Here is a 17,036-nt window from a genome sequence, read left to right as displayed (position 1 = left end):
CAATATATTACCACTAGCACTGAACATCTATTCCATAGCAATTGTTAACACTGGACATGCTAAAATTTCTTTCACGATCATGAAGAAGATGGGAAAGCTTTGAGCCTTCTGCAACCACCTCTTTAGAACATCAAAATCTACTTTGTTATCTACTTCATTAAAATCAAAAAAGTCATAAAATAATTCTCAAGTTCCTGTGTGAAACTTGAAGATCCTCGTGAACATTTCATCCATTCTTTTAATAAAATTTGTGCTTTATAAGTTTTAAATTACTACTACTAGTATTTTGTGCTTCAGAAATATTATGTTGTATTTTATATTTTATACTATATTCTTTATAAATTGTAGGATCGAGACGTGCTAGAGGGGGGATATCACTTGTAGCTTTTTTTTTTCACTTTTTCATAAAATCAATCGGACTAGAACGCAACAGAAAGTAAAGAACACAGAACAAGGACACCAACACACCAAGAGTTTACTTGGTTCAGAGCCTGTGACGACTCCTACTCCAAGGCCCGCACGTGAAAGTGCTTTCGATGGGCAATCACTAATAAATCGAAAGATTACAAGTACAAGTATTGTAATAAAACAAAGTTTACCGACGACTTGGAAAGTTAGGTCTTTTGCGTAGCCATCATCGAAGTAGAGTTACGGCGGCGTTGTAGATTCGTCTTTTGAGCAGCGCGCGCATGAGGAAATCATTCTGAATAAATGTTGAATATGTGTCGAAGTGCTTGGTCGAGACCTTCTTTTATAGCCGAGTTGAGTATGATCTAGATCCATTGATCAGGTTTGACTCAACGATGATCGGTTGACTGATCCCCTTGATCAGTCGACCAGACCTTCTGATTTTTCCTAACTTCCCTTCTAGATTCTACCGTTTCAGATAAAGCCTTCGTTTGATCGACAGATCCTATCGTTCGGTTGATCGATCCCGCCGTTCGGTCGACCGATCCCACTGTCCTTATTTGGTCTGATCAAGACACTGCTTATCTATTGTTCGGTCGACTGAACTCGAGGTTCGATCGGCCGATCCCTTAGTCAAACCCGATCAAGTCACTGCTTATCTGATCTTTTTGCTTGAGGGTTCAATTGACCGATCCCTACATTTGGTCGACCGAACAAACCAAAATTCTAACATACAAAGTGTTAGTATTCCTACAAAACAGAGTTAGAATAAAAGGCAGATAACATGTAAAGATAAGTTTTGACAACCTTTGGCCTGTCCGATCCTGACTTTGAGTTTTGTTGAAACTCTAGGTCGGACGAACGCCTACTGTTCTCTCTTCAGGGAGCACGTCCTCACCTACTCCTCTCAGGAGAATTTACCTTTTTCCAGACCGATCCTCTAGACCGTCTGAACTTTTGCTTAGCATCCGAGACTCCAGAACTTCATGGTGAACATCCGCTCAACGACCCGTCCAGACTTCCACCTGGTGTCCATGACCCTCAGGATTTTTACCTAGAGTCTTCGACTCTAAGATTTTGCCCAAAGTCCTCGACCCGTCAAGACTTCGCCTAGCCCCCGGACCAGGACTTCGTTACCTAACCGCAACTAGGACTTTCAATAACTTAGGATTACCACCCCTAGGACTTAGGGTTACCTCCCCCTAAGGTTTTCCACCTGCCTAGAATCCATTAGGACTTTTGCCTAAGAACATTTAGGACTTTTCTGCAAGCTTAGTCACACTTGTTAAGTCATAAGACATCTTAACTTTTGAACCTTTGCCATTATCAAAACTCAGGTTCAATCATCTGGTGCTCTCTATACCAATATAAATATCATATAGATAATTTTTAATATTATATATAATAATATTTGGATCTGGAGGAGAAGAATTTTAAATGGAATTAAAGCGCCATAATACAAACCTAACATTTTTTATAAAACTTCTAATTTATATCAGTCTAAAGCAAATGCAACTAAATAAATTTCAAGAATATAAAAAAAATACTTTTTCCATTTCATTTTCATTGTTAATACATAGGAAGATAAAAATGCATTTAACTATTTTCATTTAAAACTAATATTATATTATAAAAATTTCCTAAAGCTAAACGAGAAGTAAGATAATAAAAATTGAAAAGTTATTTAGTATCACTAAATACTTTTAAAATTTCACAAATACTATTACAAATATTCTATTATTATGAAAATAAATATATATTATCATTATTAATATTTTATGCAAAAAATAAATATAACAATTATCTATATTGAAATAAATCTTGTAATAATTAATATGCTGAATTCCAACATGTTGGTATATCACGTAGAATTTTTTTAAGTTTCATTCCATTATTTTTACAAAATGTACCCTATTATTTCATTACAGATGGATGCAACCATAAATAGGAAATAACATTTCTAATTTGTTCAATATGATTTGTTAAAAATTCATAATTCATCTTGAACACATAAATTTAAAATATGACAAACGCAATGAATATGAAAATAAATAAACCACTAATAATATGTTGGCATATAAATTTTAGTTCTTCAATAGTAGCGGTATTAGTATTAGCATTATCAAATAATATTGAAAATACTTTATAAGTTAATCTATATTCTTCTAAAATTAAACATAATAATTGTGAGATATTGTGAGCACTATGCGATTCATCAAAAACTTTATAAACTAACAATCTTTTTTTGGATATTCCATGAGTTATTAATCCAATAGCAAGTCACAATCATATATAAATGTATTTGCCAATGATCACTCCAAATATTGGAAGATAAAGAAACTTTATTATTTAATTTACTAAATTTTGCTATTAAAAATTTTCCCCTTATTTTACTAATTTTTTAATTGTACAAGTGTAGGTAAAGGAATATGTTTAGCAGATAAATAAAGAGGTTCTTTACAAAAATCTTCAAAAGTATATTTAGATCCAAAACTAAATAAAAGATATTCTATAAAAACAAATATAGCTAATAATTCTCTTAATTTATTATTAGAATATAAATAAACTAGAATCACTACACTATTAGTGGAAAATCTAAAAAATTATACTTGAACACGGGCAATTCCATATTCCATCAGGTGCTTCAGTTCTACGTGTCGTTTTAATGACCCATAGTTGCTACCAGCTTGAAATTTTTAAGAAGTATTGCAGTGCGTACATTTGTACGCAATTCTCCCGACGAAAGAGTGACCTTATTAAAATATTTAGTAAAAATAGAAGATTGTAAAGGGAGAACTTCCCAAACCTTAGAAATAATTGCATCGGTACTTCCTTGTGTTTCAGATATTATTGTCGGACTCGGAATTTGATCGGTCTCATCATCGGTGGATTGAATGTTCAGATTCTCTATTTTCTTGCCCCTCCAAGATTGAGATGATGAAGATGAACCTCCTCACCCTCAGCCTCCTTCTTGCCCTCGACCTCCTTCCATTATAGTTGGAATTCGGAAGAGAAAGTTGAAAGTATATAGAATTGGAGTCAAAAGCGTGTAGAGATTGCGGAATTGAGAATGAGTAGAGAAGATGTGAGTGAAAATAATAAAATGAACTCTCTATTTATAGAGTTTGGAGAGTAACAGACACTAAATCGTAGTCATTGATCAAAAGCGGTCAAATGATCTTAAGAGTTGAAAAAAATACAAAAAAAATCCCTCTTTTTCATCCCCAATGACTAGAACCATTGATCAATGGTCAGAACGGCAGTTCCAATAGTCCAATACTAAAAAAATATGATTGAATTGGTGGAAAACTATAATCGGGCCGGTTACGATTTTTAAAGCAGAATCAGGTCAACGAGTACCTAGCCCAGGGTCGGGTCTACTGATAGGTGTGCCGCCCTACACAAGCAGTCGACTGCGTTGCTCTGCATGAGCCACTGACCGTGCCACCCTACATGAGCGGCCAAGCAAGGAGGTCAGCAACGCCCATGGCTTGCATGATTGAAAGCAGAGATGTAACGACCCAACCCCTTGGGCGGCTCAACTGGCGGCCCATTTGGCGGTCTCTTGGGCGGCCCAATTGGCGGCCCAACTGGCGACCCCTTATGTCGTCGACCGACGACCTTCGGTCGTGCCGTTACTCACTAGGTCTTTTCATCCCTGGCCAGTGGATTTTTGCCTTACCCAGGATTCGAACTCTACACCACCAGGCTAAGTACTAGAGTTTATGAATCCTGGTAACCAAGTGAGCGGCACTCAGTCGGCTACCAGGATTCATAAACTCTAGTACTTAGCTTGGAGGTCTATAGTTCGAATCTTAGGGAAGGTAAAAATCCACTGGCCAGGGATGGAAAGACCTAGTGAGTAACGACACGGTCGAAGGTCGTCGGTCGACGACATAAGGGGTCGCCAGTTGGGCTACCCAAGGGACCGCCAAGGGGCCGCCAAATGGGCCGCCCAAGGGGTCGAGGGGCCGGGTCATTACAATAAAAAGGCGAGCTCTTCACTTCCCCCGCACTCCCGACTCCGCCGAACCCTTGCCCTAACCGACGGCGAACGGTTTCCCTTCTCCTTGCGATTTAAGCCGTGCCTGACTCCCTTCTCCCGATCCTCAAATTTTTCCCCGAGCCGATCTTCTTCACCCTTTTTATTGTAACGACTCGGCCTCCCGGCCCCTTGGGCAGCCCCTTGGTGGTCCCTTGGGCGACCCCTTATGTCGTCGATCGATGACCCTCGGTCGTGTCGTTACTCACTAGGTCTTCCCACCCCTGGCCAGTGGATTTTTGCCTTCCCTAGGATTCAAACTCTAGACCTCCAGGCTAAGTACTAGAGTTTATGAATCCTGGTAGCCAAGTGAGCCGTCGCTAGTTGGGCCGCCAGTTGGGTCGCCCAAGGGACCGCCAAATGGGCCTCCAGTTGGGCCGCCCAAGGGGCCGAGGGGTCAGGTCGTTACAATAAAAGACACCTTTTTATTGTAACGACCCGGCCCCTTGACCCCTTGGGTGACCCAACTGGCGACCCATTTGGCGGCCCCTTGGGCGGCCCAACTAGTGACCCCTTATGTCATCGACCGACGACCCTTGGCCGTGTCGTTACTCACTAGGTCTTCCCACCCCTGGCCAGTGGATTTTTGGGTCTAGAGTTCGAATCCTGGGGAAGGCAAAAATTCACTGGCCAGGGGTGGGAAGACCTAGTGAGTAACGACACGGCTAAGGGTCATCGGTCGACGACATAAGGGGTCGCCAGTTGGGCCACCCAAGGGGCTGAGGGGCCGGGTCATTATAAGAGATGCATCGAAAGAGGAAGGAATGAGTTTCCATCTGATTTAGGCAGATAAAATCCAATCTAAAAATTGATTCCCATATGGATTTATAAATATGTCTATTTATTATTTTATCTTAGGTAGACAAGGGAAAGGACAAGCAATCTATCTGTTGTAGTGAAATATGCATGAGAAAAAATTTCGCGTAAAAAACTTTCCCTCTAAGTAAACAAAGCATAAACCTCAGGATCTATGATAAGTGGTTGTCTTGAGTCCCCATAAGCCCTCGATCCAACCAGCAAGATAATAACTATGAAGGTCCAACAAGCGGAGGTGGATTTGTGTAAATAGTAAGCCTTGGAAAACACAATTTATGCATACAGACTATTGATATAAAGACAGAGAGCAACTTTAAGGGCATCTCCCATAGTTAGAGTTTTATATGAATTTTTTTTGTAGATTTTAATATATCATTTCAATGTCACATCAAAAGCATAAAAACTTATCACTCTCTTCAGAACAAAAAAAAAAATCTCCCTATAACTTTAAAATTAAAAACTCCAATTTTACTCTCTAAATATTCTCCCCATCTATTTTTTTAAGTTCCTACAATCTTATTTTCTATCCAAAATGGATGAAAATAATAGGCCATTTTTTACAAATTTCTTGAATTCCACAAACAACTCGTAAGAATATTCATCTTTCCAAAATCTATAAATTCCACCAAATTATCAATACCCACATCCATTTCCAAATATGTCGTTTCTTCCACAAAATCTTTAAAATTTCTAAGGTTTTGAAAATTCTATGAATCATTCGAATTATGCCCCTCAAGATCCATATCAACCACTTCCAGCCGAATATTGGCAAAACATGAGCCATCCATATTTCACTCCGTCGGTTGTTCATGAATATGGTACCTCACACATAACTGGTATGTCATTCACTCCTTCGATGTCAAATGAACCTGCAACTGAGACTTTTGTCCTGGAGACTCAACTTTCTGACCATGAATCCCCAATTGAGGTGGTCAATTTAAAAAAAAATGGTTTCAAATGTTGAGGGTACAAGAAAGCGTTCAAGTTGGACAAAGGTTGAAGACGAGGTCTTAGCGAGAAGTTTTGTCACTATCAACAATAATCCAATAATCGACAATGATCAAAAGATGGATGATTTTTGGAGATGTGTTGCAAGCTACTACAATGAGAATCATCCTCTAGGTTCAAACACCAAAAATGCAAATGTTATACAGTCACATTGGCATAATACAATCCAAAAGAAAGTATATCGATTCAACGTAAATTATAATAGTGTTTACAGTTCATATCGAAGTGGTCATAGTGATGAAGATATATTGAGGTTTGCGTACGAAAAATATCAATATGAAAATAATGGCATTGCATTCAATCTCGAACATGTGTGGAGAATTGTCAAAGACCATCCAATGTTTACTTCACAGTCCGCTGATCACTTTGTGGCCACAAAAAAGAAGGGGACCTCAGAGTCGGGAGCAAGCAATACCTCCTCCAACCAAGATGTGAGTATAGACCTGGATGATGAAGATACTTGTCCAATGAGACGGAAGGCAGTAAAAAGAAAGAGAAAAGACAGTAAATTGACCATGGAGGATCTGACAGTAAACTACAATAATATTTTCACAAAGTTCACTGAGTACACAAGCGTGAAGAAGTTCGAAGACGATCTGAAACAAAAACAACTCGAAGTAGAGGAGATTAAGGTAAAAGCTGCCTTGTCCAAATTTGAAGCTAAGAATCATCGCTTGAAGTTGAATATTGAACAAAGATACCTCGCAGATGACAAAGAAATAGCTTATCATACATGAATGTCTATGCTAGAATATTAGGTCGAGATGGAGTATCTAAATTGTTTACTCAACGTTCATTTTCTAGTATTATTATATTTTTGAGTGATTGTAATTTTTAAGTATTGTATTTCTCATTTCGATTAATGTGATTTTCAATTATTATAATTTTACAAAATAGTCGTTGTAAATTAGTCGTTGGAAACTAGCTATTGCAACTAGCTATTGGAAACTAGTCATTGCAAACTAGGCGCTACAAACTAGTCGTTGCAAACTAACCATTGAAAATTAGTCATTGCAATTAGCTGTTGCAAACTAGCCATTGTAAAATAGCCATTGCATGAGAAAAACAATATATATATAGACACATTGTGCTATGAGATTTTCATTCAACTATCATACCATTTCTTAAACACATATACTGAAATGTGTTTCCTCCAAAAATGTCTCATTCTACAGGCTGCTCTAGCTCAAGTTCCAGCTTGACAAGCGAAGATGAAGTCCATGTTAAAATCGATGAGTAAGCTTATGATCCGGGTGAAGAACTAATGTTATTGGTTCTTCAACAACACCAACAACTTATGGAAGCATATTAGAGGAAGGACACACACAGAAGAAGAAGTTCATCCAAAGAAATCGTGAAGCTGGGCATGAGAGGCTCGTCAATGATTATTTCTCTATAAACTCAGTGTATCAAAAATATTTCGAAGATGATTTGAATGCAAAGAGAGTTATTCCTCTACACAGTGAATGCATTAGAGAATCATTCAGCATTTTTTCAACATAGGGATGAAAAGGGTTGTCACTACTACAAAAATGCACAGATGTCATTCATCAACTGGCTTATGGAGTTCCCGCCGATCATCTTGACGATACCTACGTATGGGTGAATCAAATGCCATCAGTTGTCTTTTCAAGTTTTGCAGATATGTGGTTGAAATATTTTGTGATAGGTACTTGAGAAGGCCAAATGCTAATAATATTCAACGTCTTCTTCAAATGCATGATGAGAGACACGGCTTTCCTAGCATGTTGGGTAGCCTTGATTGTATAAACTGGAAATGGAAAAAATTATCTAGTTGCTTGGAAAGGTCAATTTACAAGGAGACATGGGTCACCAACAATCGTACTTAAAGTGGTCGCGTCTCATGACTTGTGGATATAACATGCATTCTTTGGGGTCGCTAATTCACGTGACGATATTTACGTGTTATATGAATCTTCTAAATTCAACAACGTCTTGTAAGAAAATACGTCGGAGATTAATTTCACGGTGAACGACATTGCATATATGAAGGGTTATTATCTAACAGATGGAATATATCCCGAGTGGGCTACTTTCGTTAAGGCTTTTCCTTGCTCGAAGGATCCCAAGAGAAAGTTGTTTAAGGAAAGATAGGAGTTTGCAAGAAAAGATGTTGAACGGGTATTTGGAGTACTCCAATCTCAATAGGCGATTGTCATAGGTCTAGCTCGTCATTGGTATAGGAAAATGTTAAAACAAATCATATTAGCATGCATTATTTTGCATAACATGATTGTTGAGGATGAGGGAGGTCACGTGACAAATTGATACAATAATGAAGGTGACCAACTCACACAACCTATCCATGGCTCAAACTGAGGATTTCAGGATTATCTTCAAATAAATTCTGAGCTACGTGATACTCAAGTTCATCACCAACTTCACGCTGACTTAGTTGAGCATATCTGGGGGCAATATAATAATAATCTGTGAATTAGTATTTCATATATTATTTTTAATTTCATCATAATGTGGTTTATTTAAGTTATTTTTGCATTTCAATTCATAATTACATAGTAATTTAAAATAAATTTTATTTTCCTAACTTTATAATTTTAGTCGCTAAGTTGTAATTTCATTTTCCCAACTTTGTAATTTTAGCCACTCAGTTGTAATTTCATTTTCCCAACTTTGTAATTTCGTTTTCCCAATTTTGTAATTTTGTTTTCTCACAAGCATCTATTTTATTTAATAAATATATTTAAAAAAATTAATATTATTTTTGAAGAATAGTAAAATTATTATTTTTCAAGTAAGATTATTATTAAAAATAATGATAATTATTTAAATATTCTAAAATATATTTATTTAATATAGTATAATTTTAAGATAATTGAGTGGATTGTGAGACCCATAAATAATGAGTGTTAATGTTAAGAGGAATATGGGTGAAAGAATGATGCTGTTATAATGAGTATGTGGTAGCGACCCCCATACTTTTTGATGAAGTGGTGGGTGTTATAACGATGATGCATTATGGATGCTCTAAGACCTCTCCATCCTCATTAAGGTTACTAGCCCCCAGCTATCCCTAGCATGATTTTGATAAGAATAGCCTCTTCCCTCATAGAGTGCGGACAGATAACCTATAATTGAGCACACCTTGTTATGAGTCTTGGGTTCTATGTAAAAATTAAACAAGCAAAACGCACAATGGAAAAGTAACCCACCAGATATTCATATGAATTCTATAAATCGTTGGTGTAGAATGTCACCTCTAGATGCGCAAAACCTTTGCATATTTGGAGAGTTTGGTCGATCTAAGTATGATCAGTACGTTCGTGCCTCTAATAGTATCCACACAAGCACAACCATCGTCCATCTCACGAGCATAATTGGAATCACCGTAATATCTCTCTCACTCATACATAGTACTAGCTATCATGCATATATATAAGTTGAGATCAAATCCTAACTCTTAGGATTAACAAAATCTTATCAGATAAGACGTCGTCTTACACAATCTTATCAAATAAGACATCATCTTACACAATCTTATCAGATAAGTTGTGTTCTCACATGATCTTATGAGATAAGACATGTTATAGCCTACTTAACTCGAAGTCTAATCTAATAAGACGGGCTCCAAATTACAACCCACGGTCTCCAAATTACAACCCACTAATAAAACATGGGCTTCATATTATTTGGGCCTATTTGAAATAAACTCAAATGAATATTAAATTAACCATTAATTTAACAAGTTTATATTAATCCATTAATCCAATAAGATCTAATTAGATTAACCCATTAATCTAATAAGTTTAAGATCTAAAATAAATTTCAGACTTAAAACTTAGATCCACTTTATTTTAGTCATACTAAAATAAAACAAATTACAAATTGATGTACTCTTTGTGTGTGACCCAATAGGTTCTCGTTATGTTGGAATTGACTCTAAAATCACATTTTAAAGATACAAACAATGAGTGACAATTAGCAATGCATCATGGTTATCCAAGTGACGAGAATATTGTAGATTCGACCTAATCTGTCTATGACTATTTATTGTATAACTTAGTCCTTTTGTCTATGATATCTAGATTGATTTACGAGGCATAGATCACATTATTCTCTCATTAATCTATATGTTTCTTGATCTCTAAATAAACTTAACCAAATAAGCTCAATATCTCGTACTGACTTATTTGAGCATGACTATGCATTTTAGTACTACTATTTAATCAAAGGATTCACAAAAATTACTTCTATTATATGGAAGGGACAAATTTCATCTACATCACTTGCATCCCTCCGCATAACTCATTGCATACTCAATAAACGATTTTATAATCGACCTTATTATAGGTGATATTTGTTGATACTAAAGTAACCAACTTCTTATGTAAGGAATCGTAGTAACTTCGGGTCAAAGGATTATGATCCGGTGATAAGGTTGGGCCTTGCCCCGCAGCAACGTCACATGGAAAGTCAAAGTCAAGGCACGGTCAATGCCCCCAGGCTAGCGTCCGACCGAGCGACCCCATAAGCCGGTCGGACCAAGGAATGACTGGTCCGACATTATTACTGCTCGGTCTGACACCGAGCTTCCAACGCTCAAAGATTATCATCAAAGCGGGTGCCGACCGGCAAGTCATGTGTCGAGCGACTGGGCATGTGCCAGGCGGACATCCAGGTCAGCCGGAGATCAGATCACATGCCAACGAAGCGCAGACTCGACCCAGCAAACCTAGACAGTGGAAGTAGCCGAGTGGCCTCCCTGCTCGGCCCAGACAGCGGAATTAGCTGAGCGGCCCACCCGCTCGGCCCACTCGCTCGACCCACTAACAAACAGAGGCAAGATCAACTGGTATCCTCCTCGAGACCCGTGTCGCAGACAGACAACATGGTCGACGGCATGATCAGGCAGAGAATCGTACGACGGAAGCTTCCACTGTCTTGTCAGGATATGCTCGGGCTGTTGAGGTATGATGTCAGGTACACTTTTCTGACACGTCCTATCAGGGAGAGCTTTGAGATGTGTGCATGCCTCGAGGAGTGTGCACGCGCACCCCCGGGAGCCCTATATATAGGACCCCAAGCTTCGACGGAGAGAGACTCATTCTACTGTAGCTATAGTTACGCTGCCATTTTTCATTTATTTGCTTGCTTGTTGCTTTCGCAGGAGATCTGACTTAAGCGTCGAAGGGTCACCGCTGGGGAACCACTCTCTTGCTCGGCACTAACGCTTTGGTGCTTGTAGGCTAGTCTTATCGGAGGTCCACGGGCGGTCAACAGGAGCACCACATCCACATCGTCCATCGCCTCGACTCTCGGATAGGATCAGATTATTTATACTAATAGTCACTATAAAAATATTTATGATACTCATATAACAATCTATAAAACATTTTTATGGTCGGTCAATTCATTACATATTCTCTAATATATACTCATATGTTAACTTGATATCTTATATTAATGACTTATGATATTAAGTCATCAGTTAATGTACATGTCAGCCTCGATGTATTAATATTACTCTTATCTATTAATACTTGACTATGAATAATTGAGAATGATTTTCTATATATTTATAATCTCTCACAATCAATTCAAATAATTTATATAATATAGAACATAATCTACCACTATAGAATATTATTATACTTAATCAAATTTGTATGAATATAAAATAAATATAATAAACATAAAATATTATCTGTTATTAAATATGATAAAAAGGATTCATATTTAATAACAAGAAGAAGCCACGGTAGCGTACGCTTAGGACATGTAAACAGGAGATGCCACAACATAGCATAATCTATGCCATCACTAGGCTCACCTTTGCCGGCACACGTACAGTGAGGAACGACCATTTGTACGACCCAAAGGACCAACCATATAAAAGAGATAACATCAACAATGGTACGAGGATCTAATCCTCATTTTCTTTAGTTTTTTTTTTCTTTAGTTTAGTTTAAGCACTGGAGGAACTTTATCGGACATCTCTGGTGCTCGCGCCCTCTAGACATGTTAACTTTATGTAGATTCATCCACATCAGCGTGCGTTCAGGGAGCAGATGGATTTTGAATGCATCACCCATTCTAGAGAGTTTGCATTGGGGTAGAGGGATAGTCCAGACTACCACACATGGTCTGATATGTTGGCCGCCTTGATTTTGACAGACTGGTGCAACCTCTAGTTTGGAATGTGTGGGAGGTGAGAATTACAGATGGTGGTGCAAACACATGTGGATTTACTAGGCTGAGATCGGCAACTCACACAGTTGACTGAGAGGAGGGCTTTGCCTTTGCTTGCTGCACAAGATCTAGTGTCGTCGATTAGTGTGCAGTGCCGTGCCGTTCCGTTCCGTTCCGTTCGGAATAGCTGACCTGAAAGGATCAGGCGTTAACTGCCCGAATTAATTTACTGATAGGAAAGACGACATTAACTTGTTCTCCTGGGCAAATTTGAATGGTGCGTCTGTGCTTGGAAATAACGTCGAATTTACTCTTCTAAAGCTTGACACAGAAATCGGACGCACGCAACTTTTATATTTGAATTAAATTTATATTCACTGCTAGCATTACGCAGAAAATTCAAAATCATAAATATTAATGAGCGCACAATTGTAGTCGATCTCGTACACTTCAATCGAACTACTCTGTTGCCTCCTGACCTATAAATTACTCTGTTCCAGCAACCTTCTTCTTCAAAACATCAATGTCATTTGCTAGTTCTTTTCTGCTTTCCTGTGAATAATAAATGCAGCCCATGAGGAGACAGGAAAAGAAGAATACAGCTAGTTGCGAATTTACTACACACTTGTATCTTGTATGTGTGCTAGCTGATTAGCTAGCTAGATATAAGAAACTCTCATTAAAACTTTAGACAACGATTTACAAATTAGCAATCGGCAACTCAAATCAATAATTCTCGCTGCATTTTAAAGATTTTACCTTGAAAAGTAGGTAACGATATACAAACCAACCAGTATAGCCAAGCCCTACTAACTCCATGATCTTTGGAAGCTGCAGAACAAATTAAGAAGGGGAGGTTAGCACAGCAGTAGCACCGGCGTGCATCATCGTGAATAATAATACGGCAACTGAAATGCTGTCGCAAACAACTTAATAATATGCCAAAAAGTGTTTTTTAAGTACCAGGGGAACAGAGTTGACGGCACCGACAAGGATGGAAGATAGCCAGAGCGCAACGAGCGCGCCTCCTCCGTATAAGAGCACGGTGGATTTGTTCTCCAGGGCATCCCACTGTTATCGCCTTCGACATGAGTTGCGCGGCCCGACAACGAATGGCTTAGTAATTAGAATATGGAGGAGGACTCACTTTTTCCTTCAAATCGGCAAGAAGATCGTCCCCTACGACGCTGGATGAGTCTTCGGAAGAGGATGCTCTTACCCGCAGCGACGATAGAGGGCGAGCTTCTGCGAAATGAGGCGTGTGGATCAAGAAGTATGACCTCAAACATGAAATGGAATGATAATTAACGACCGGAGTAGTTTAAGTCGTGGGCGAAGAATGGGGCGTGTGGATCGGACCTTGTGAATGGGAGGAGGGAAGATGGAGGGGTTGCGACGAGAAGCAACGGCGAGGCGGCGGCGGGAGGAGGAAGAGGGTGGCCCGTTGAGCGGCGGAAGGAGGGCGAGGCCAGCTGAGAGCATTTGCTGGAGATGACGCTGCAAGGGCCATCGCCGCCATAGAGCTTCTTCCGGTCGACTCGATCTGTGTCCTGTACCGGGCTAGCTCTTTCCTCGCCGCCGTCGTTACTTTTGCAATTCATAGGCTCTTTCCAAATCGTTATCCGCCGTTCGCCACTAAGAAACGGACAAGTGGAAGATAGCATTTCTTATTGATCGGTTGCAGTGTTGGTTGGCTGGTGATAAAGCGACTGAGATAAGACAAGGAATGGAATTAATAAATGAAATATAGAGAAAATAATTTTAAAAAATTAATTAAATTAACAGGTTGACCTTTAATTTTAACCCCATAAGATGATTATAATTTATAGTTCAGTTTATGATTCATCGTAATTTATCATGATTTAAGATTATTATATTAAAAATAAATAAATTTTAAATGTATTAAAAAAGGTTTATCTTTATTTAAGTGGTCTATGTATACTCTTGGGGATAAAGAAATCAAAGGCCACGTAATTTTTTTTTTATATTTTTACCCTTTTGATTAGGAAATGATGTTGTTACTCAGTTTTATTTCTCATTCTCGTTGTATTCATTTATTCGATATTAAAATCTTCGACTTTGTGATCTGAAAGTTGCATTCCTTGAATTCTTTTCTTAGTTCTGATTCAATCGTCGAGTAATGCTTAAGCTTCCAATGAGTCAGGAGGTAAAGTTGATCGTTGTTCATATAATATATTGCTGCTAGCACTAAACGTCTGCTCTACAGTAATAGTAGACATTGGACAATCTAAAATTTCTTTTGCAATCACGTAGAAGACAGGAAAACTTTGAGCCTTCTGTAACCACAACTTTAGAATATCAAAATTTTCACTATCTGCTTCATTTAAAATTAAAAGAAGTCATAAAATAATTCTAAAATTCATGTGAAATTTGAAGATCCCCATGGACGTTTCGTCTATTCTTTTAATAAAAATTACAGTTTTGGAAGTTTTAAATTACTACTGGTAGCTCGTTGTATATTAGAAATATTAGTTTGTATTCCATATTTTATATAATTTTGATTATAAATATCATATAAATAAATTCTAATATTATATATAATATTAATTGGATTAAGAAGAAGAAGTTAACATTTCTCGTAAAACTTCTAATTTAAATCTAGAATCTAAAGTAAATGTAATTAAATAAATTTCAGGAATAACATAAAAAAAAATTTACTAGTGATCGTGTACACACGTCACGTGTGTAATATAATACATTGAAATCACATGACATTTTATAATGAAATTATATTAATTAAAGCATTTTAGCATTAAAATACTAAAGTAGAGTCAATAGTAGAGTCATTAGGGTAAAGTACCTAACTTTTGAAAATCTGAATTATTTGGGTCTTTGAAAATTTGAAAATCTGAATTGTTTGGATTTTTTAGTGTCACCCTTACGGCTTTCCTATGAAAAAAATTAATTTAACTTAATATTATACTTATCTTAGTAAAAAAACTAAAAAATATATTTTTTAATATTGTTGGCCTAAAATATTTATAGAAGCTTCTTTGATCATAATGTTATCAATTCTAAGATGTGGGACTAAAGAGAACTATATTTTTTTATATAAAACAACCAGAGAAAATTAATGATGAGAAAAATTCATAATAATATGTCGCAGCTGAGTCTCGAACTCTAAATCACAAATTGTTTCACTTGTGGAATTACTAATAAACCTTGGAATTATTTTTAGTGTGAATAGAAAAAAAGAAATTAACGTAAATTCATTTTAGGTTTCACCAAAGTTAGTTAGTAAAGGGGCAGTTCAGATCCTCTGTCCCCATTTCTCTCTGTCCCCGTGTCCCATTGCCAATCGAACGGATCAGATTAAATCTCAAGGCATCATGACATCTTTAAAATATGTGCAGTATCCTCATGATGTGCAAAGCATCCTTGAGATTTAATCTAATCCGTCCGATCTGCAATGGGACACAGGGACAGAGAGAAATGGGGGCAGAGGATCTGAACTGGTAAAGGGGGGGAGATTTTTAATAAAATAGTAAGATGTTCATTTAAAACTAATAATATACTAGAAAAAATCTTTAAAACTAAATAAACAGTGGGATAAAAAACACTGGAAAATTATTCAGTTACATCGTTAAATACTTTTAAAATTCCACAAATACTACTATAAATATTTCATTGTTAAAATATAAATATATATTAGTATTAGTATTTTGTGCAAAAAATGAATATAATAATTCTTTTAATTGAAATAAATCTTGTAATAATTGATATGTTGAATTCCAAAGTGTTGATACAATACATGAAAATTTTTTAGATCTCATTCCATTAGTTTTACAAAGCGCATCCCATTATTTCATTATAGATGAATGCAGCCTAAATAAAAAATTACAATTCTAATTTGGTTTAATATAATTTTCTAAAAATTTTAATTTATCTTGAACATATAAATTTAAAATATGACATACACAATGAATATGAAAAAATAAACCACTTGATCCTGTCCGAACGCTAAATCAACGGACGTTGGGCACGTGGCACTCTCCGAATTGATGACGTGGATCTCCGGCGAACCTGCAAAGAAGTCGAGCCGGGAAGGGGTTCCCGGTGACGACCCTCCGACGCTTAAGTCAGGCAAGAGGAAACTAAGAAGTGGCTCCGAAGATGCGAGAATGCGTACCTCTTGCGAAGTATGAGGACCCTTATATAGAGCTATGAGGAGGCTGATGCACACATATCTAGGCGAATATGTGTCCTCTTACCATACCTCAGTATGGGCTTGTCGATAATACACCATATCCCAAGCACCAGAGTGGAAAGCAAATAAAGAGAAGAAGAGTCGTCTTCTTCATCCTTCTCTGCTGTCTCTCCCTTGTCTTTTTGTCTCTTTATCTTTCAGAACCCGTGCTGCCCTCTAATCCCTTGAGGTGTGGTGGTGGCTCGAAGAAGAAGAGGCGAGCCCTAGGCCGAGCGGGCTACCCGCTTGGCCCGGCGACCCTGTTCACCATGAGCGTCGGAGACCCGACTCCCCGTCGGGTTGCCTTTGCTTCCGTTTAGTCCCAGTTCGGTCGGTCGGACCCCCTTTCCGGGTCGGTCGTTTGACTTTTGACCTCCACGTAGCATT

General features: G+C 37.6%; 2 protein-coding genes across 2 annotated transcripts; one reads left to right on the top strand and one right to left on the bottom strand.

Annotated features, from left to right (window-relative positions):
- The first annotated feature begins 6,213 nt into the window (after window positions 1–6,213).
- Window positions 6,214–7,011, top strand: LOC122048600 (glutathione S-transferase T3-like). The gene has a single exon (XM_042610148.1). It carries the CDS (start codon window positions 6,214–6,216, stop codon window positions 7,009–7,011), a length of 798 nt encoding a protein of 265 aa, XP_042466082.1.
- A 5,753-nt stretch (window positions 7,012–12,764) lies between these two features.
- On the bottom strand, window positions 12,765–14,033 carry LOC122046903 (protein CURVATURE THYLAKOID 1A, chloroplastic-like). The gene is made up of 5 exons (XM_042607852.1): window positions 13,802–14,033; window positions 13,590–13,687; window positions 13,406–13,513; window positions 13,202–13,273; window positions 12,765–12,994 (listed from the first exon to the last, which is right to left on the bottom strand). Exons 1-5 carry the CDS (start codon window positions 13,959–13,961, stop codon window positions 12,929–12,931), a joined length of 504 nt encoding a protein of 167 aa, XP_042463786.1. The 5' UTR covers window positions 13,962–14,033; the 3' UTR covers window positions 12,765–12,928.
- Between the last annotated feature and the right edge of the window lie 3,003 nt (window positions 14,034–17,036).

The sequence above is a fragment of the Zingiber officinale genome, chromosome 2B (assembly GCF_018446385.1).
Source record: "Zingiber officinale cultivar Zhangliang chromosome 2B, Zo_v1.1, whole genome shotgun sequence".
NCBI lineage: Eukaryota > Viridiplantae > Streptophyta > Magnoliopsida > Zingiberales > Zingiberaceae > Zingiber > Zingiber officinale.
This window is presented reverse-complemented; position numbering and strand designations above follow the sequence as displayed.

What these genes read in the sequence shown, in the direction of transcription:
- LOC122048600 (XM_042610148.1), top strand. Translation starts at nt 6,214, where the DNA reads ATGGTTTCAAATGTTGAGGGTACAAGAAAGCGTTCAAGTTGGACAAAG.
- LOC122046903 (XM_042607852.1), bottom strand. Translation starts at nt 13,961, where the DNA reads ATGGCGGCGATGGCCCTTGCAGCGTCATCTCCAGCAAATGCTCTCAGC. An exon ending in TCCCTCCTCCCATTCACAAG is followed by an intron (nt 13,688 to 13,801) that starts GTCCGATCCACA and finishes CTCATTTCGCAG; the next exon opens with AAGCTCGCCCTCTATCGTCG. An exon ending in ATCGTTACCTACTTTTCAAG is followed by an intron (nt 12,995 to 13,201) that starts GTAAAATCTTTA and finishes TATTATTCACAG; the next exon opens with GAAAGCAGAAAAGAACTAGC.